At 38.1% G+C, this 21166-nt stretch overlaps 1 protein-coding gene across 1 annotated transcript in view; it reads right to left on the bottom strand.

Moving 5' to 3' along the window:
* The window catches only part of MDN1 (midasin AAA ATPase 1), a 91983-nt gene that overhangs the window by 33924 nt on the left and 36893 nt on the right, over positions 1-21166 (bottom strand). The window contains exons 35-62 of the mRNA XM_014263277.2: positions 20900-21097; positions 19266-19474; positions 18626-18748; positions 17542-17739; positions 17341-17448; positions 16552-16740; positions 15668-15757; positions 15314-15574; positions 14902-15172; positions 14387-14546; positions 13990-14106; positions 12642-12850; positions 11954-12099; positions 11275-11477; positions 9954-10174; positions 8819-8932; positions 7860-7992; positions 7084-7193; positions 6292-6425; positions 5512-5672; positions 5049-5169; positions 3698-3908; positions 3325-3556; positions 2384-2510; positions 1326-1496; positions 970-1184; positions 489-870; positions 197-306 (exon numbers count right to left, since the gene is read on the bottom strand). Of these exons, the coding sequence (XP_014118752.2) occupies positions 197-306; positions 489-870; positions 970-1184; positions 1326-1496; positions 2384-2510; positions 3325-3556; positions 3698-3908; positions 5049-5169; positions 5512-5672; positions 6292-6425; positions 7084-7193; positions 7860-7992; positions 8819-8932; positions 9954-10174; positions 11275-11477; positions 11954-12099; positions 12642-12850; positions 13990-14106; positions 14387-14546; positions 14902-15172; positions 15314-15574; positions 15668-15757; positions 16552-16740; positions 17341-17448; positions 17542-17739; positions 18626-18748; positions 19266-19474; positions 20900-21097 (4924 nt within the window). The remainder of the gene's footprint in view (positions 1-196; positions 307-488; positions 871-969; positions 1185-1325; positions 1497-2383; positions 2511-3324; positions 3557-3697; positions 3909-5048; positions 5170-5511; positions 5673-6291; positions 6426-7083; positions 7194-7859; positions 7993-8818; positions 8933-9953; positions 10175-11274; positions 11478-11953; positions 12100-12641; positions 12851-13989; positions 14107-14386; positions 14547-14901; positions 15173-15313; positions 15575-15667; positions 15758-16551; positions 16741-17340; positions 17449-17541; positions 17740-18625; positions 18749-19265; positions 19475-20899; positions 21098-21166) is intronic.

The following is a 21166-nucleotide window of genomic DNA, read 5'->3' as shown; positions in this document are numbered from 1 at the left end:
GCAGTACAAAGAGACAATTCCACACAGCATAAAGAGCACAGCTTCTTCTCTACCACCTCAATATGTAAAATGATACTTTTAAACCAACAACTCTAGTTTCTACAGAAAGAGAGAAAAACTGTAAAGCTTCAGAGCCTGAGCACACAAAGATGACATGTCCACACTAAAAGAGATGAGTTCAGTGCCTGGGTGTTACCTGATATGGGGATGAATATAGTTGCTGACTGTTTCATCTTCAATATTTTTTCCCGTATGTAGCTCAGATGAAAAATCATGTGTTTTCCATTCACACTCCAGCTGGTATAACTAAAAATGAAAGAATAAACCATTCACAGCTGTTCTGATTTTAGTAACCGAGGAGGTACATCAACTTCTTTGAAATTAAACGAACTTCTAGCTATACAGTTTAAAAATCATGACCAAGCCAAACTCCTTTGCATTGATTTTATGCATAACAAAGGTAAAAGCCAACTTGGCTTCATACTCACCTCTTCTTTTGAGTACTTGAGCTTGTATTCTCTTTTAACAGCTGGATCAAACCTGGTCTGTGGAAGCCACATCTGGATTTGCACCAAGCCAAGGCTCACCCAGAGGCTTCCTCGCCAAGCTGTCTCTGGTAACTCCTGAAGCCCTTCCCCATAGAACTGATGCAAGCAAGTGAGCAGAAGAAACAGGAATTCTTTAGGAAGTAATTCCTGATCAGTGATGCTTTCAAGTATCTTGAGAAGGTACTCATATGCAACAGCATCCTTGAGGAAGAGCTTCTCACAGCACTCCAAAAATTCCTCATGAAGAGCCATTGGAATCAGATGTACCAGGGCAGAGAGCTGTCTGCTTAGCATTACTCCTTGCAGTCTAGCATCTGTTTGTCTGGAGAAAAAGGAATGAGAAAACATTTACACACAGTAAGCAACCTTCTGTAACATGCTTGATTTAAATATCATATATGTGGAAGAGAGTTCTTAATACCTAAAATCTGCCATTGAAGAGACAGCCAGGTTGGTCCACAGTGCTGTGCTGACTTTGTGAAGCTGCTGTGCTCTCTCCATCCATTCTCCCAGTGTTACATGGGATGATGACAAGACAGGAAGCCCACTCACATCCCACTGCCTTGTCTTGCTGCTGCTAGTTAGAATTTCAAAGAAGCACTTTGAGAAAACAGCTCGGGTCAAAATGCCTGGGCCCTAAATTAAGAGATTAAGAGTTAGATTGTTCAGATGAAACTTGCACTGACTATCCTAGAATTTACAATATTGCTTTAGAGAACTTGAATTAGTCAACAAGAACATTCAGGCTAGAATTTGGTTAGGTCAGAAGAGACAAACCTTCATAGAGCGGTTCACATGGGATTTAGAGAAGTTGTTTTCCTCTGTTGCAGGCAGTGGCCTCCAAGTCAACCAATAGTCTGGGTCCATGGTGAAAGTACTGCTCCAAAAGGATGCTAACACAGCATTAACTAGCTGAGATGACAGAAGAGACATTTCTTCAGGGGATATCTAAGGAGAAACAAAAACCTAGAGGTGAGAATAATGTACAGGGAACAAAAGAGAGTTAAGCACATACATATACAAAGAAAGTATGATTCTGTTTTTCAGTATGGATAGTACAAGATACTCTCCAAGATTCTTTCAAATTCACATAGCATTTGCTTGCATCTCCTCAATGAAGAGTTAACTTCCTGAGGTCTGCACTGTCTCCTGTCTGTGAAATACGCAGCATGTTTACAGAGCAAGTTGTTAGAATACAGCCTGTAGTCCATGACTGTGCAACCTCATTTTACAACACACGAGGGTGCAGAGGCATAAAACAGGTAAAGCCATCCAACACTCTGCTCCAAAGCATTTAAGGTGAACTTGTGTTTTACTGTGCTTTGTGGTAACACAACCCCTGTATCATAAATATTAAGCAGAGTTATTTTTCTACAAAAAAAACATCAAGGAGCTTTATCAGTCTGATTTGCAACAAAACTAAAAAACTTTAGAGGCATGGGAACAGAGGAAAGCATTTTTCAACGTAAAATGTGTTAGAATACATAGATAGAACCAGGCTGGCACGTGCCATCCAAACAATTTCCCATTTTTCCATTAAGTCACAGATGGATGCATGGAACAACACTACAAAAAAAAATCATACCGAATGATGTTATTTAAGACTTTGTTGTATTTAATCTTTCAACATTGTGTTTGAATTACATTTTCTCAAGGTTTGTAGTTAATAACCTTTCTTATTAAAAGAAGGAACAGTTTTTGTCAGGCAGAGGTAGAAAAACTGCATGTTAAAAACCTTAGTCATATACATATTTTGAAGAACCTTTGAAAACTTCAGCAATATTAATTAAACTCAAGATTTGATTTAATTAAATTAATATAAAACTTGTTCTTACTTCATTAAGGTGTAACAAGTGCCACAGTCCAGAGAGCTGGTGAGAAGCAGCTGGTGTCAGCTGCAGAGAAAAAGCAATGAACTGAGGTAGATCTGAACAGACACTTAACTCTTGACTGCAGTTCTTCCTGTAGCAGGTAAAAAAAAATACAACCTAAGCAGTGCTTAAGAAGGGCACATAAAATAAATCACTTGGATAGTTAAATAAATTAAGAATGGCAAGCAAAGTCACCAAAAGGTTAAAGTGACAGCATTTCAAATACTGGGGAAGAACAAGCATTCAAATAATACTGAGAATACTTAAATCCTTCAAAGTTAACAAAATCTAAGTACAAGAAAAAGGGGGAAAAAGTGTAATCTCCTGTAGCTGTAAGTTCCATGTTGAGGAAAACATACAAAACATTTGGGGACAAACCATTTTCTAGCTTTATAGCTTTTGTGAAAAGTCAGAACTTTACTGAATTCAAGAGTGAAACAGTGATGCTAAGAGTCTCGTTACACAAAAAATTACTTTCACTGAAATACATAAATGAGTATCTTTCTTTTAAGGAATGGTAATCCAGACTAAAAATTAATACACTTGGCCCCTTAAAACAACACTAATACTTCCTAAATTAATAATGTTAATTCAAACTATGATTCTATGTGTGTATAGTTTACAGAAAAGGAAGCATGCATGCTAGTCTAGTTCCTTAGTCTCCAGGTCTAATTCAGTTTTTCTACAGTTGCCCCCAGCAACACAGTATAAACATCTTGTGTTGATTCCCAATACACATACATTTATGTGCTGCATATACATGCACATACACACAGCTGTATATAAATTACAAATGCATACACACAGATTTACATGCAGATATAAAGCACCAGAGTTACAGCTTCTAGCTAGGGATTTGGAATATCATAAAAGGAATATAGTAGTTCTTCCTCCAAACTTCTTACCTTCTTGCACAAGCCTTGGCCACATAATCTGCTGTTAGTTTGTACTGCCAGAGCACCCCTATGTATTCCATTGCAGGCCACATCTGAACCTGACTACAAAGATGGTTTAGTAAGGCAGGGTCTAACTGGTTGGAGATGATGTCTTCAGGAAGCCTTTCTTCAGAATAACTATATGTGACTCCTTCTGCTTTCAGCTGTGAATGTACAGCTTCCAAAAATATCTGTAGCTCACCTGTTTGACAGAATATAAGAGGCACATAAACACATGTACTACGTTTCTTGTCAGTGAACGTTTAACATCCTTTCCATCTGTGTACAAAAGAATGGAGATTGCAGAAATCATCCTACTGAGTTCTTCGCAAGTGTTACCTACCCAGACTAACATCTTCTAAATGATTGGCTCTTATTATCAGGCCATCAGCTTGCAGCAATGCTTTCTTCATCTTCACTCCTGTTGCAGCAATTTTCACACAGCACATTTTTTCCTGACATCTACTTTCTCCACAGGCTGATCTTAGCTCCAAGATGTTCAGTGGTTTGCTGAGAGCTTTTAACTGAGAAAAACATTCCATTCCCAGTTTATCCTGGAAACACGAAAAGGACAATTTGTTTCAGCAGCTCTAACAAAACCAGAAACAAGATTTGTGACTGCAGACAAAACTAAGAATTCAAATTCACATGCACACAACTGAAGTACAAGTATATATAAGCCTGCAACAACAGCTTAAAAATAATATTTTAGTAGCAGGAAGACAGGAATTGAAACAGGTGGCTACAATTCCTCCTTGTCAAATGAGGGGCTTTTTCCTTCATGAAGAAACTATATAGATCATGCAGACAAACAGTACTTCATCTTGGCAACTTTTATAAATCAATGGCAATAAATACACAAAAAAATAAAAAATTACCAGGAGATATTGTCACTCACAAGAAATTGCAGTTTACATCTGCAATTTAATACATTTGGATGCTTAGAAACATTAGATAAATTTGGATGCCTAAATACATTTGGATCTCTCCAAATTCTTAGTAAGCACTGAATATTCTTCAGTCTCACAAAGTAACTATGTGCATTTTTTGACAGCTGAGTATCCTTGAGAGATAAAGTCATTAAATCCTTTATAAAGGCTATTATACAAAGTCATTAAAGTACTTGTCACCAACATGACTGCACATGACTACTTGTACACTCCTTTTAAACCAAGAATTGTATTCTTTGGAAGATTTACTGATTTATTTTTTTTCTTTTTAATTGAATTACAACAAATTCTGAAATATATTAAGGGCAAACTCCAAAACTGTCAAACTTAAAAGGCCTTGTTTTGGGAAGTCGTAAGACAGCCCCACCCTATGCTGTATAAAAGGAAGTGCACAGGCTATTATAAATGCACATATGTTGACTGAATAAGCAAGTGGCATATTGATATTCTTAAGTCTCCAAAACAGAGTAAGGAGTAATATTTTTATGTTCAGGAACCCCTTTGTATTAAGTAAGTATTTTCTATATATAACATAATTTATAGTAGAAATGCTATATCTGGATAACTGATATATTTCTCAAAAGATATGTACATTAACATGTGCTGAAGTCTTCTTTCTAGTCAATCTAACATACACAAAATAATTGTGGTTTTGCCATCCTGGAAAGCAAGTGCTGTAAATATATTAAAGCCTATCTGGACCTTGCTAGAAATACAAATCCTTTGCAAACACAGTATCGGTACCTTAAAAGGAAGGGGTCTTCCTAGAGACTTCTGTAGTATCTTCATATTGGCTGAAATACCAGCAGGATTGACCAAGCAGTTCTGAATCTGCTGTGAAACAGACTGAATTTCCCTAGAAATTCTTGTAGAGGGGAAAAAAAAAAAAAAAGGGAGGAACAGATGGGAGACAAAAGCCCACAGTTAACAGAAGTTTGAAAAACAAGGCAAAAGGATGCATAAGAATGTCTTTCTCTCATCCTTTCACTAAAGGGGTAAAAATTCTAGATGATCATTTGAGCAAGCAGAAGCACAATGCAAGGAAACACAAATTTTAAAAATGAACAGCTACTCAGTATGTTGTTATTCAAATCACTAGTGGACTTGGGACATTAAATAATGCTAAGTAGCTATAATGCTAAAGAAGAGTAATTTATACAGCCATTTAACAGAAACAAATCAAAAGCCACCAAACAAAGCTACTCACTTGTTCTGGTCTGATCCAATAAGCATCTGAGGAATTCTGTCAATTAGGTGTTTCATAACCCAGTGCCAGTGCAGAGCCAGGAGTGACAACCCTGGTGAATCTGCTGTTACAGTGTCAGAGACGGCCCAGAACCGGTCCCGCCACAGCCAGCAGTACAAAACCTAGGAACAGGCCAAGAAGGTTACAGTGCTGCAGCTGTCACCACTGCTGCAGCTAACACACCACTTCCTCTACTTCAAGCAGGAGGAAAAGCAAAACTACCATCACTTGTATTAACTTCAGAGTCCCAAACTGTTTTGTATTTAGTGCTACACAACCAGGACTCAACTACAGGTTCTCTTAAAAATACCACACCAGCAGGTGGAACTACAGCAGCCAGAACCAACCAATCCCTGCACCAAGTCTACAATGTCAAGATTTCAGCAAAATTATATTCGTGGTCTGAAAAAGGAGAGGAAGAAGTGAACCACCTCTGTGGCCTGCACGTCAGCTGTCCAAGTTCAGACATTTTTATCACAGACAGAAATGGATACTCTGTATATCACCAGTGGAGAGAAACAGGCACTCCTACAGCACAGTTCATGCCACCCTAAACAGGTATTAGAGGGCACAAATACAGCCACTGAAACAAACATGGTCATTTGCCTACTGTTAGGCATATTCTGAATACAAACAGAAGCACTGCAGTTTATTTCATGGTCCCTGAAACTAAAAACAGTGTTCTGCACACAATCTCATTTCACTTCACTTCCATAAATGTACTGTGGAAAGTCTACTCACATCATGCATGTCATCGTCACTTAAGGCCACCTGAGTTGACTTCACCCAGTGAAGTACAAATGCATCCCAAAGTTCAAAGAAAGCAGCAAGGTTGACCACGATTCCATGAGGAAGACAGCTGAAACTTCCTGGATCTGAGGTTTGGGGAAGAGGAAAAGAAAGGCAGAGACTGAATATTCCAGCCATATCACATGACCTATATGGGTCAATTTCTGATCACTAGAACATCTCTTATGATTGAGAAAGAAACCACAACCTGAAAAGATCCAAGAAATTAAGCAATAAAAGTAGTCAGTCCTTCATTATTTTCACAATTCTCTATTACCTCTATGCATTTCATATATATATTTTAAAAAACCCATAATGAGGGATTCCTTGATCAATTGCTTCTATGCAGCACACTAACCTCATCACTAAATTTTACCCTTTGTTTTAGAAGTAAAACTTCCTACTTACATAAAAAAAAAACACATCTGAAGAATTTGGTTATTCTCGTTAGCTAAAGACAGAACACAGTTCCAGTTTCTCTCCACTGTTATCCTGAAGTTCAGTTAATTAAGAGAAAAATCATATGCACTGATTATCTCATAGAGGCAGGACAGAAATAGTGTAGCCCAGGGTATATCTAATTTAAGAATAATGTGTTAGATACCACACTAGTTCCCATTTGACTGCTTTACATTCACATATTCTTTCTTTGCACACCATGTTTAAAGTACACCTTTCATAAGAATGCAAATGAACCATATTTCAAATTGTTCCTTTCAAAAGGAACAGCAGAAATCAACTCACTTTTGTGGAACTCTAGAGACATTCCTAAGACACTGTTTCTTGGCTTCTTGCTGGCAATCAAACTCTTCTCAATGTAACTTCTTTTTTCTCGGTCAAGAAATAACACTGCCCTGAAGTAAAAATAACGTTTTCATCAATCCAGTACTGTTTTAAACCTTGGTCTTATGAGACTGGTGAACTACAACATGGCATTTGAACTACAAAGTGACATAATATATTCAGTGTATTATGGAAGAAGTATGAGGTGCAACACAACTAACTGCTTGAATATGGTTTCTGTAGAAGCAAGCTTCACAAGGAGCAGATTCCTGACTTCACCAGGACAGAAAAACCAGTGAACTACTAAACAGCTGCAACATCACAGCCTGTAGGATATGTGCGCAGCTGTTTCCTTACACTTGATCTTCAAAATCTCTGTACTTTTTAATCTTATTAGGAAAAAGTCCAAATCCAAAAGCAGGACAACTATTGTCAGAGATCTCACACTGCTGCTTCTGCCTCTTTAATGCTTTATCCCACAGTTCTGATTTGTCCTAGAAGTACTGCAGCCTGCATGGAATGCTGGGAGCTCTGCTCCTATATTAAGTAATTGTATTTAGTATGCATCTACAGAAAACAGAAGCAAAGAATTGAAATACCTGTACAAAAACCTCTCCCTGATGTTTTAGATCACATCTATCAAAACCTAAAAACACTTGGCAGACACCTCAAGTGTTTACTCAGCACTGATTACTGAGCCATTGGGCACTCTACGCAAGGGTTTCTTTGTAACCCACCGATTTGCTGCAGACTTCAAAAGCATAAGAAGCTGGTCTGCATGTTCCATTTCTGTATCAAAGTTCATTGAATTTCTAATGATCTCCAAAAACTGCATATTCCATCTTGGGTCCAGAGGCATCACATGTTCATCTGGAAAAGCAGACAAGACAGGATAGAAGTGAAACATTACTCAGTTCTTTTCTTGGTCCCCCTGCCTATGCAAGAACATCAGGGAAAGAAGCAGCCTAGGAGGAAGGCAGTCAAACTCACTCCAGATATCCAAAGAGAAAAGCATTAAAGCTGTCTGCAGGTTTTGTAAAATAGAACAGTGAGAATAAATTAAACAGGGGTTAGAGCACCCAAACAGAGCTCAGAAACTCAAGACTGGCTCAGTCCAGCCAAGACACTCAGGATCATCCATAAAAGGCCCAATGTCACTGTATGCAGCTTTCATGCATCCAACAAGCTTGGAAAGGAAGCCACAGGTCCCCACAAAACACCAAGGAAAAATTACAGGCCAAACCATGGGTTTCAGATGGGCTAACACAAATCCTGAGGAAAAAAAGACCAGGGTGCCCAAACTATGAAGTCAGAAATGCAGTGAATATTTGACTCACCCTTCAGAACATCACTCTGAGCTGTAGGAATACATCTGAGTCACAGATACATAGCCAGGACTCATGGGCAGAGCATTAATCTCTAACTTGAAGAGTATGAATGCACTTTATTGCCATATTTGCTGGTCTAGACAGCAAGAATGTTTGTATTTGTTCGAGTTTCTTTTTTTTTTTTTTTGTTTTCTTTGTTGCACTTTCTTGACAAAGTCAAGAGCTTTCTTGACAAGTTCTTGACAAAGGCAACATATATTTAGAATTTTGCCTTTGTTTTCCTACCTACATTTCCTAAGAAGGGTTGCAGTGTATTCAGAGAACAAATAAAGGAAGCAATGTCTTACGTCCAACTCTTTCAGGAGTACCTGTCATAGTTGGCTGTAGCAACTTGATCATGTTACTGACTCCAGATGAGAGGGGACTGGCATAAAAACAGCCAAGGGCTACAGCACTTGCTTCCAGCTGAATCCGTACTGAATCTGCAGGTGAAGAGGGGAGAACACAGGCTTAAAAGAATGTTTAGTACAAATCAAGAAAAAATAGCTTCATCTGAGCCAGCACAAGCAGACTGAATCAAATCTGTGCATGCACTCTGGATATGCTGGTTGGTCATATTTTGTATCACCTCCAATAGGTCTTAAAAGCACCAGAATGTCACAGCTGAAGACATAAATGCTATAAGGAGTTCTAGTTGAACTGGTGATACTACATGTATGCTAGTAAAATATGGTTTGTGAAAATCCATTTATACCTTCAAATCTTCACCTCAATACATATTTTTTTTTTATTTTTTTTTGGGGGGGGGGGGGAGGAGCGTATTTTCTTTACAATAAGAAAAAAAAAGAGCACACTTTTCATTAAAGGAATTTTTGACCTATATTCTACTTTACAGACCTACCTGCCTAAAAGACAGTAAAATAAAGGGGAAGCAATTAATATAGGGACAGCATAGTCTGAGATTTGAGACCATAGAAGAAAGTTAAATGTGTGAATTACTTGGACTAATGCCTGCATAAATGCTCCATGAGTTTAATGGGATTAATTCTGTAATTAGGTGAATAGCTCATCTCAGCTATTATCCTGAATATTCAGACAACACTGCTTCAGGAAATCTCAGTTCTGCAGTTTCTTGGCTTTCTAAGCATTTGTATTTTAACACCAGAGAAGGCATTTGACTGCTTTCACTATTACTAAAAAAGTAGTGAAAAGGCATGTTTGCTTATGCAGACAAAAAGTGATCCAAAAATAACTTAATCCAGAAGTGACACATCCATGGTTGAATAATAAAGGATAATGTTTAGCCCAAATCTCCTTATTTTCCTAACATGTACAACCTGTTTCTGCCCCTCCATGTAGCCTCCATGCTCTTGAATAAGTGTGGATAGTTGACAGTCTTCATAACTCATAGTTTGGAATGGTCTGCATGTTTTCATAGAAGACTTTAGATTTGTGGAAACATAACAACTCAGCCCTTAGACAAAACAAAGTTAAATTACATACCAAGCACCTGTGGCAGATTTTTGGCTAAGGAGTTAAGCCATTTAACTCTTAATTTCCAATCTTGATTGGTTGCCTTCTCTATAAAATATTTCACTGAAGCCTGGAGAACTTCCATTTTGTCCATCCAGTTTGGATCTATCTCTACAGCACTGAACTTGAGACTCTCGGGATTAGTGGACTGCATAACTTTCTTAAGATCTTGCAGAGTCACTGGTAATGTCCTGAAACACAAAGAAGTCCAGCAATCAAGGGCTCAAACTGCCAGATTCAGGCAGAAATATATTTTGCAGGTCAAGCTACGCAAGCATCTTTAGGCATCAGTGTAGCAATGCAACAATCTTTCCTCCATTATTTAGCTTTAAAACCAGTTTCCAACCTCAAATCAGTTGGCAGTGCCTACTATTAGCAGCACACTGTTGCCAAACATTAATGCACTATCCCAAGAGAATACGCACAGAAATTCACTGAGAAATTCTACCTGATTTGTCAACCAGAATGATATGCAAAGTTCAATTAAAAATGACACAGATAGGAAAAGAAGTGTCATTGAAAAAAAAAAATCAACAAAACCAAACAAAAATAGCAAACAATGCAGCCTACTGCTAGGAGTTTACAATTTCAAATTTTATCTTAATACAAACTTTCACAGCTTGTTATTTCACTGGACTCAACCTACAATACCTGTCCAGAGTAGGTTATTAAGCAGAGAAGGCAGAAACAAAATTTTTGCCCCAGTGCTGTAAAATTTAATAGCTATATTGCACAAGAAATCATTAAAAAATTCTTAGGTATACCCCCTGCAGAGGCCTCTGCTTCTTTCAGACAGCTGTGTCTGAAGAAGGAAGTGTGTTTTTACCTGAAGCTACTGGACCTAAAATCACTGACAAATAATTAATTACATAAAAACAGGAAACCCAGAGAATCATTAGTATACTTTAAACCAGTTCAGTGCTCAAGTGTTTTAAATCTTAGAAGAAAATTGAAGGAAGATATTTTGGGGCTTTTATTACCTACAGTGTTTGCATTCACATTTTCTGCTAAACAACTCTCAAACTGAGTCAAATGCACTTACTGAAGATTAATAAGTCAAGTATTTTGAATGATTTGGAAGACTTAAGAATAAAGCAGCAAATAAGTGAACTTTCATTCGCAGTGGCTGTACGGAAAGGTAACAGGAACACAGTTACAGAGTATGACAATCACAGTCTCTACTTGCACAATTTGATGAAGACAGGATTTTGCAAGGAACAAAGACATGCCACGAATAGTTCACATATACTGTTTCTCATTTACTAGGGAAAAAAAAAAGTTTCCTGCCTACCTGCAGTTTCTGAGGTTTATTCTATGCAGACAATACATCAGGACCTGTCCATCACTCTGGACTGTGGAAAGGAGTGAGTCTTCAGCTGCAAACACACCCGAAGGCAGGGAGTCTGGCCACAATCCCACTGCTAGCAAGGACTCACCCCAAGTGTCAGGGGAAGCCAGAGAGGAAGCATGCCTCGTTACCAATTCTAACACAAGCTACAACAAACAACCAAAAAGCAGTTTAGAGTCACATTCAAACATGTAACATATATTCAAGCACCACAGGTCAGGAAATTCTTTAGTTATGTGTATTTATTATGAAATTATTGTAGACCAAATCTTCTACAAACACTATATAATGTACACAATAAAAGTACAGAAACATTCCTGCCAGAAGTGAAATAACACTGTGCAGTTTCAAACAGGAAGTGAATGTATCTACAGATGACAGTGTGCACACTGTTACAGGCTACAGATGCATCAGCATGAATAACCCAAAGTCTCAGCTGAAGCTGTTACAAACTACAAGCCTGAGTCCAAAGAGGATATTGTTTGGTTCATCTCTCGATGAGCACCATCTTCAGTCTCTTGCTTAGGCACTTAAGAAACAGAGGATCTCAAACACTAGCCTCATGAAGTTACATTTTTCACTTATCTAGATGATCTAAGAAAAGCTTTCAAATTATTTTTACCTTTTGGTTGATTTGCAGTTGTTGTGAGCGACCATAAACTTCCCAACAGGCTCTGTAAAAAGACTTTGCTAATCCAAAGCCTCTTTGTATTTGCTGCACAATTAATACAGCAGCCTGAAGCAAAGGTGACAAAGATGACACAGAACCTGAAAGATACACAACAATTAGAGTGAAATGAATGTTTAGCAACTGTCAACCCTTTAATATGAATAACATTACTTTAGGTGTCGTGATATAAAACAAATATATCCTATTGACCTGAAAGCTGAATGGATTCTTCCCAAGGTGATAAGAAAATCTGACAAGACTGTTAATAACAGGTGACCCGTTCAAAATAAGACATCAAACAGCTGAGATGAATGAAACTCAGCTGCAAAGTACAACTTGTGCAAACCCTCTGTTGTGCTGATTTTCACTTTGAATACATTGCCTTCCTGATAGCAAGGAACAACAGACATGTGCCAGCGTCTGATGCCTCCTTAACAAAGCATTGTAGTTACCACTTTTTCTTGACTTGGGCCTACTTCCCGGGAGTGCAAAAAATCAGTCCAAAAGTACCTGATTATAGTTGTATGTGCTTACTTATATCAGCACATAACACAATAACCATCGTTTAATACTAAAGATTTCATCCATGTTTATGTAATGAGCTCACGCTGCTAAAAAATACCGAACAGACTTTTTTTACCTGCTATTGCTGCCTTGGTTTCTGAATGCACAGCCAGAAGTGCATCACAGACACTATCTCCAACTAAACCCAAACCATGCAGGAGCAGCTTCAAATCCAGACTGTCCAACATATTTCCATCATTCTCCCCAGGAATGTAAATTTCAATCCCACGATTCCGCATGGCTCTGGATATTTCCCCATGAACTGGATCCATAGAAAGGAAGAGCCTGTTGAATATTAGAAAAGACTAATTCAATTTGGAAGGGACCTACAACAAACATCCATTTAAATTGCCTTAAATTCTTAACATGTAACTTAGGTCCTTAAACTATCACTCTGAAGCTACCAAAGCTGCTTCTCCATAAAGTAAATTGATCTTCATAAAAATGGGGACACAATATCTAGAAATCCAGAGACAGCTACTGAACTTAAACAAGAAATCTGTATGAATAGTTATACTTTGCAATTAGACAGATATTCTGCATGACTTTTAACTCATTATTATCTGAGTTATGTCTGTTTGCCCACTTACAATGAAAAGTCAGACTATGCCTCTGAGCTATAAAGGCTTCTAGAAATTTTAGCAACAGCTTAAAATAAATCTGTGCTATCTAAAAACTGAAGTACTCAACATACAAGTAGTTAATACGATCAATAGACACCTCTTAAAAGCAAGGAGAAAAATGTACTTCTGAGATACAACACAGTGAAAACAGGTTTCTGAAAAGTCAAGAATGCTTCCAATTCAGAGGAACCAGAGCATTATCAGTACCAATATCCTTGTCATGACTTTATAACAGACATAAATTATGCAGAATCCTGTTACATTCTCCTCCCGTCTTCCCTAGAGACTACTTCAGGTCTGACAGAACAGACTGTCTATTCGGGTGGTTTGTTAGGGTTTTTTTAAGTCCTGACACTGCAGGAAACTCAAATTTATATATGGGATGGAAAAAGCTGTGAAGAAAATGATTATGCCCATATACCAGCTTTCATAACCAATCAAAAACCTCAAGATATCTCAAGACTTCAATATCCGCAATATATGTATCCTCACTTTCGATACAGTGAAACAGAGAAGTGCTGAATTCCCAAATTAGAAATGCAAAATCAAGGCAGAGGCACACTGCTATGAATTTTCCTGTGCAGCAGTTTGTGTTTCAACAGGGATATAAAGCAAAGCCTCTTAAGCTTTTATATGCTCACCACAGTGCAGTCTTCTTCCCTGCCAGAGAGCATCAATACACTACACGGCAAACAGAATTCAAAATATCAAAAAACTGTCTCACTGATGACATTTTTATTCTAAACCTGCTATTTGATAAAGGGAAAAAAAAAAGGAAAAACAAAAAGCTGAATTAAGTACCTGAAGTTTGGATGAGGAGCTACTGTAGGAATCGTGCCATCTATGACACCTCTCTCACTCATGGTCAGAACACCTCCTGGTTCAAGCAAAGCATTCAAGCGGTCCAGCACAGAAGGGCTACATTCAAAAAAAATTCATGTGATCATAAAAAGGTATCAATTTGATCCCTTTCTGATCTGAAATCAAAATAGTATCGATCTTAAGCAAAAGCCAAACAGTTACTTGTTCGGGTAACAGGAAAACTGTCAAGTGCTAAGCTGTCTGAGAAGGAAGATACTCTTCCAGAAAATCTAAGTTACTGCTCCTGTCTATTAGCAAATGCAAAATACTCAGTTGTGAACCACTGAGTAAGAGGAAAAGTCAATCAGGGAAGTCAGAGGCCACTAAAATCTCTTACTTGCAGAAATTAACATTGTCCATTAATAGCCAGTCTCCAGATTGCAGGGCCTGAACCAGCATCCCATCTACCCACTCAAAAGTGCCATGGCTTTTGCAGTCAGCAGCCTGGGCCTGCTGCAGCTTGAAATGCCGGAACTCTTCTACCAGGTGAGCAAACTCTGAAAGGAAATACACCTTCCTCTGAGACTTACATTAATGAAGCAGCTTTCCATTCCATTCAAGAAAAATCATAGTTATTTTGTTAATAAACATATATGCTTCCTACTTTTTAGGGGAACATAACAGCAGAGCCTCCAGCTCTTCAGTAACCTCCCATAGGCAAAATCCATGTAAACAGAAAAGGTTTGCAAGGACAAAGAAATATAAAACAGACTGACACTTTACTCCCTAAACAGGTACTTTTTTGCATCATTTCTCCCCAGTTATATCAAATTTGATGAGTATTAATGCCTTATTTTAAACAATGATTAAAAAAAAAGGAAAAAAAAAAAAAAGGAAAACCAACACACATACCCGCCTTTGTGTAAGAATTTATTTTGTTGTTTAGTCGCTGGGTAAGTACAAGTATTCCCTCCAGCTTGCTCACTAGTTCAGCTGTAACACTTCCACCTCCTTCCCCCAGAGATTTGGGCTTGTAATTCAGGATGAAATTGCTCCAAGCACGCAGCAGGAGTTCAGCATCATCTGCACAAAGTTCTGCCAGGAGCAGACCGTCCCTTACAAGTGTGCTCACAGCATGCTCCACTTTTTCCAAGAGGCGCTGCCACGGCCTGTTGATATCAACCTGCAAACAAGCCACTGGGGAGTTAGTTCATGCAGAACACCGTGGTGCCAAGGCTCCACTTGCAAACACTAACCCCACAGTAGACTGGCCACTATTAGGTAGGAAGGAGAAATATTGCCATATTACCAAAACAGTATTTACCTGCTCAAATCCACCCAGGAGTTCAGTTGTATCCATTGCGCTGTTCATCGCCATGATCTTCAGCCGGTGGCCGGTGAGGTGGGCCAACAGCTCCACCAGACTGGTTTTGCCAACAGCTGCTGGGCCCACCAGGATCACCATCCAGCTCATGTGCACGCACTTCATTATGGACTCCAGGGACTGCAGTGAATGATGGAGAAGTGAGAGAGCTCTGCCAGAGTGAGGTATATAGCTGCCACGAGAAAGAACTGAATAACCAATCTGAAAGGAATGACAGACAGAGACAAATGGAGTTCAGCTGTGCAAGTTGTTTCCTTCCCTATCCCATCAAAAAATCCCTTGTCAGCAGTTTACCTGAACATTGTATGGATTGATGTGAAACTCCCTGGTTCCTGTGTACACATTGGCCTCCTGGCCAAAAATGTCTCTGTATACAGAAATAACCTAGAACAGTTAAGACAGCAAAAAGAGACTTATCAGTTCAAGTTACCCACTGTTCCAAAGATTCACTTCTAAAGGTTTACACCTGAAGTATCTTTTCCTCTCAGCTCCACAACTGTATGACAGTAACTAAACACAGTAAATCTCAAGCTCATTTAATTCAAAGTTCAACCAGCAATATAAGTGTGAGCTGCCCACAGCAACCCTTTCATTAACCACAGTTTCCTGAGACTTAAAATAACTGTAAACAATGTTTCCCTTCAACAAAGTACTGGGATAGAATTTACTTATTAGTATGCTCTTTGGTAGCACAGAAAAATATAACAATGTTACAGGCACAGGAAAGTAAACGCAGGAGGAAATATGCAGTCACATACAGCCAGTAACTTCAGTTTTACAACTGGACTTTTCAGTTTAATACCAATTAAATGGTGTGAAATTAAGCAAAGCACAGGATTTCTAATCAAGAGATGGATAAGCAGGTAGCAAACATTATTATTTAATACAGAATCACACAAGATTATGTGTTTTAAGTCCTTTGTTATTCTACTTGCCTTCATTTACATCAGCTGTCTGCTTTTATACTAATTAAATTGATATTTTAAATGGCAAGGGAAGCAGGCATCTATATCAAACCCCAAAACTCTAAACAAACCAATTTTTCATTTTTAAGAGGCAAGTGTCTATGAATGAATTGCAAGGAGTCTTCAAATTGACTTCAAATTGAGATCTATACTTGGATTTCTATAAATATGCACTGACCATCTGAAGAGAAAGGAAGGAGAACAATGGCTCACCTTTTCTTTGTCTTCTTTGGTTCTCATTCTTTCTCCATATACCAAAAACACATGCTGGCCTGGATCATACCATCCTGGCGACTGGTCAACAAGCATAAGCTGGCACCAGCGGAAAAGATCTCGTAAGTTGAACTCCCAGGGTCCTCCTTTCTGTCCCCACTTTTTTTCAGCCATTACTTCTTTTTCAATCTTAATTAAGAAAAACAACAAGAAAGGGTAGTAATTAAAATATAATAAAAAATAATCCTTTATTCCACCCACAAGCTGGTCTTCAAATATGTTTTTTAAAAGTCTTGACTGAACTTCTGCCTTTAGCACTGCTTACAAGCAAAGACAACTGAAAGAGCAGACTGGACTTACTTTGCTGAAGATATGTTAGGAACTAAAGTGTGATTTAGTTTGTCTCTTCTCTACCGTTCCTCTAACACTCAGCTCAATTTTGCAGTTCACTCTTGCACTCTTATAAATGAATATGCAGTAAGATGTTGACACAGCAGATTTTACCTAAGGTCACAGAATACTACTTCCTCCTGTGTATATATGTTTCATCTTCTGTGAAAAACCATGCCTCATAAAATATCAACAAAGCATCTGCTTGTCATGATACAAGAATTCAGGTACCAGGTTTGGTGGTGTTCTTTACTTTCTTCTGTGTATATTTCCATCCCTCTTTTTTTACCCACACACTTCCCTACAAAAATGCTTGGAAATATAACATTAGACTTGAATTTTTTCTAATCTTACTGCATTCTGCCTATTTCTACAGAAAAGAAATTAAAATATGTTTACCTTGTTATTGAAAGCAACCATTTTAGCAATAATAGTTTTATCAATAGCAGGAAACAGTGTATTCCCAATAAACTCCATATCTTCTGCTGACAGTGGATCAACATAGACCTGTAAAATCAAGAGAATTCAGAGTGTTTGTAAAGTCACAGAAACCTATAAGACAGGATCATGATGTAGTTTAAACCAAACAAATAAACTTGCCTGCGTAAATCTATTAAGAAAGGACTTGGGGAGACCCTTCCTTCCACCTCCTTGTCTGTATGGATTCTGGCATCCAAAAATCTTAGTCGTCTTGTGTTGTACATGAAAATTCATTCCCAATTCTGGAACATAAATCTCAGCTCTGTGGTCAAAACACGCGTTAAGGCCCTCTAACACAGACTGAGAAGCCAGATTCAACTGAGGAAAGAAATAAGGATACAATATTAATGCACCACAAAACATTTTTGCATAATCTCCAGTCTAATGGTCTGGGATATATATAGAAGGTAAAATTCCATTTCACTGCTGTTCTAGAACTAATACATGTTATCACCACCAGCTAGACTGTTATACTGGAGCAACTAACACGTCCTTATGTTCACTTGTTATTTGTGCTGTGTTTTTTCACTGTGATAGCAAAACAATTTTCCACTGTAAAACCTGCACATTCAAAGATGTTTCTTCTGAATTTAGATTCATACATTAGTGGCAGTCATAGCATTTTGTCTGTTTTTTTAAATTAAGGCAGTCACAGCTATTTAATTATAGTCGTTATTAAAGGGGCATTCTTCACAATAGGGGGAGAAAAGGAGGTATGCAAGGGGCTAATGAATTGAAGATTTTGCACTCTACAGAAATTAGAATTCATATTGCCAAGAAGATCTATGCACACACATGCTCGAAGGCATTTGCTACATGACGTGCAATAGCAGGATAGCTTATTCTGGCAAGATGGAACTCTTCTCCATCACAATTACATCAGGGACGAAACACAGTGTATTAGTCCCAGAAAAACACCTCCTATTTCAGTGAAATTGTATCCACATAAAAACACTTGTACCAAAACTTATGTTGACACTCTTATCTGAAAACTTTCCCATGTAAATAAAATCTCTCCATGGTTTTCTTCAGTAATTTAAGCTGGGATTCAAACCTTATTGTCTTGTCTCAAAGAAGTCTCATCATCACCTGCCTCCATTAAGGGAGGTTAATGGCACTTTAAGGTATTTATTCCACAAGTCAAATTGGCAAATTTGCTCTTCTAGAACATTCTATTTTATTTGTCCTCCAAACCTGAATTTACCTCATCTAATACAATCCAGTGTCCAGCCTTTAGTGCTGCTAACAGTGGTCCATCACGCCAGGCAAATTCTCCTCCCTTCCCACCTTCAACAGGCAAGTCTGTCCCAAATAAGTCTGTCACATCCTTTGGGAGTAAAGAACAGAATGGGGAAGTTGAGGAATTACAAAACTTAACTGAGGTTCATAAATAGAACTGGTTAATTTTCTCCCTTCTCCTTTAATACCTACACTTTAGGTCTATTTAAAAATTTTCAGTAATTGCAAAATGCTAAAAGCTTTTCCATTATAGGAATCCACTGACCAGCTACTATATTTAACAACAAAAAATTAAATTGGAACAGAAAAGCTAAAAAGCCTGAAAGCTGTTTTCAAGTAATGCTGCAGAAGCCAAAAAAAACCACAGTAGACAAAGATATGCATGGCTTCACCTGAAAAGAGAAGAAATATCTAAGAATTGGCATTCATTCACAGAAGCTTACTGCTCTGTCTGGTTCCCCCTCTCATTCAGTTTCATCTTGAAACCAAGCAGGAAAAATTGACATTGCAGACACAGGGCCGAAGTTAAAAGAGAACTGCACTTTAAAAGTTACACAAAACTTCTACCCTGCCATGAACACCAAATAATAAATATTTCATTCTACCGTTTGCTCAGACAGGTTGATTCGAACAAGACAGTTGCCTGAGGCTTTTGCCAGGGCAGCAACTAGGCTGGTCTTGCCCACTCCTGGTGAGCCCTCCAACAAAATAGGTTTGTTAAGCTGTAGGGCTCTTAACAGTCTTTGTGCATTCACTGCTGTAGTCCCAGCATTTAGGGCATAATCTGTTATGTTGCTCCTCTGGAGAATAGGGCCTAAAAGAAAGGAAAGATAAAACAGAAAACAATTAAACAATTAAAGAATGTTTATGCTGGAGCTGCTGACAGTGTGCCTCTGAATGAGCTCACTCTCTGTAAACTGCTGATCTGAGTACAACAAGCAATGGAGATGCATCCTGTATGCCATTCTCAGTGATCTGGCACACACACTTTGTTTGACAGCTGCATCTCAGCCCATCTCCACACATTTATATTGAATTTTGCAAAAAAAAAGCATATGGATGTACAATTTATTTTGCTGTGAAACTTCAATACCTCTTGGTTCATTACTGAAACTAGAGATCTATCCCTGAGAAAACATAAACCTGTCCTTGCACTTCAGTCGTGTGGATCTAAAACTCAAAAGCAGCTCTTGAAAAATTGACACTGAGAGATACAATCCAGTTATTCTCCAGAATAACATTAATTTCTTCCATACACTGCCAATTCTGTGAAGGAACACTCCTTTAATTAGAAGCTTGCTTTTCCTTTACTGTTATTATGGCATACAGTAGGGAGAGAGCACAGAGTTTGTCTGCCAAATTCCAGCCAGTATAGCTCCTTGGACAAATGTGTAACACAGCATTGCTCATGTATACAAGATATTAACCACCAATGCATCCCACACAAACTGATGCCTGTTTATTATGAAAGGGATCCAAAGAGATTAGTTCTGTGGTCTAATCAGCAGAAAGGAACTAAGCAATTTATGAAAAAGCATTACTTTGTACAATTTTATGCACGATTAACACAATCCATTAATGCCAGAAAGTTCAAATAACAAGAATTAATCCAGCATTAGGAACACATAGGTCCATGTGCTGAAAACTAACCAGCAGAGTTAGAAAGATCACAGTCATCACTTTTTAGTCCTGTCATGGTTAAGGATAAGAGGCAGTGTTTTGCTAGTTTTGTTTACAATAGTTTGTCCCATGAGGAACTGAAATGCAGAGACTTAATTTTGCCAAAATTGTAGCAAATCTTTGAGAGCCTAGAGCAAGGCATGGCATTAACTTCCTTTCTGTTTAGCTCTGCACTCATGCTTTCCACGCTTTGCACAAGGGCCAGGATGAGCTGCAGCTTTAGTTAGTGAAAGTTAACAGGCATTCTGAGCATGCAAAAGTGACAGAAAATTACAATTTAAAATTAAAAAAGTTTTGTTGCACCAAAAAAGTCTATGAAAATTAGGCCATCAACCATTTAAGAAGCGATGAAAAAAAGGGAATGAACTGATGTGTCTTAATAAATGTGACTGACTTGCAATCTAGACACTTGGAGGTAGAAGAGGCAAATTTTTAAAGCTTAAGAACCAATGAATTGTTCTATGATGGTTCAGGTATCCTACTTAGGTTTAGTGAATAACAAAACTACTGAAAATATAAATCACAGAATAAATGCCCACCCACTCCCACAGTCTCTTGCCTCTTGGAATAAAAAATGGGTGAATTCCCATAAAGTTGTCCATCCATACAAACTCTTTTTCCTTTGTTCTGTCATAAATCTTTAGTTCATTCTTCTGATAATCAGTCAGCTCAAAGAATTGACTCATTTTCTCACGTAAGAATGTCAGGCATTTCTCACGAGCTAATAAAGCTGTAGCAGCTGAGCAGGATGTTGTACCTGTAATTAGGAAAGTTAAGTGTGCTTCAAAACATAACTTGGCACATTCATCTTTTGACAAGAAACACA

This window comes from Pseudopodoces humilis, chromosome 3, assembly GCF_049639895.1.
Source record: "Pseudopodoces humilis isolate 2021_Gansu_Grassland_sample_001 chromosome 3, ASM4963989v1, whole genome shotgun sequence".
NCBI lineage: Eukaryota > Metazoa > Chordata > Aves > Passeriformes > Paridae > Pseudopodoces > Pseudopodoces humilis.
The sequence above is the reverse complement of the archived record's forward strand: the minus strand, read 5'-3'. Positions and strand labels throughout refer to the sequence as shown.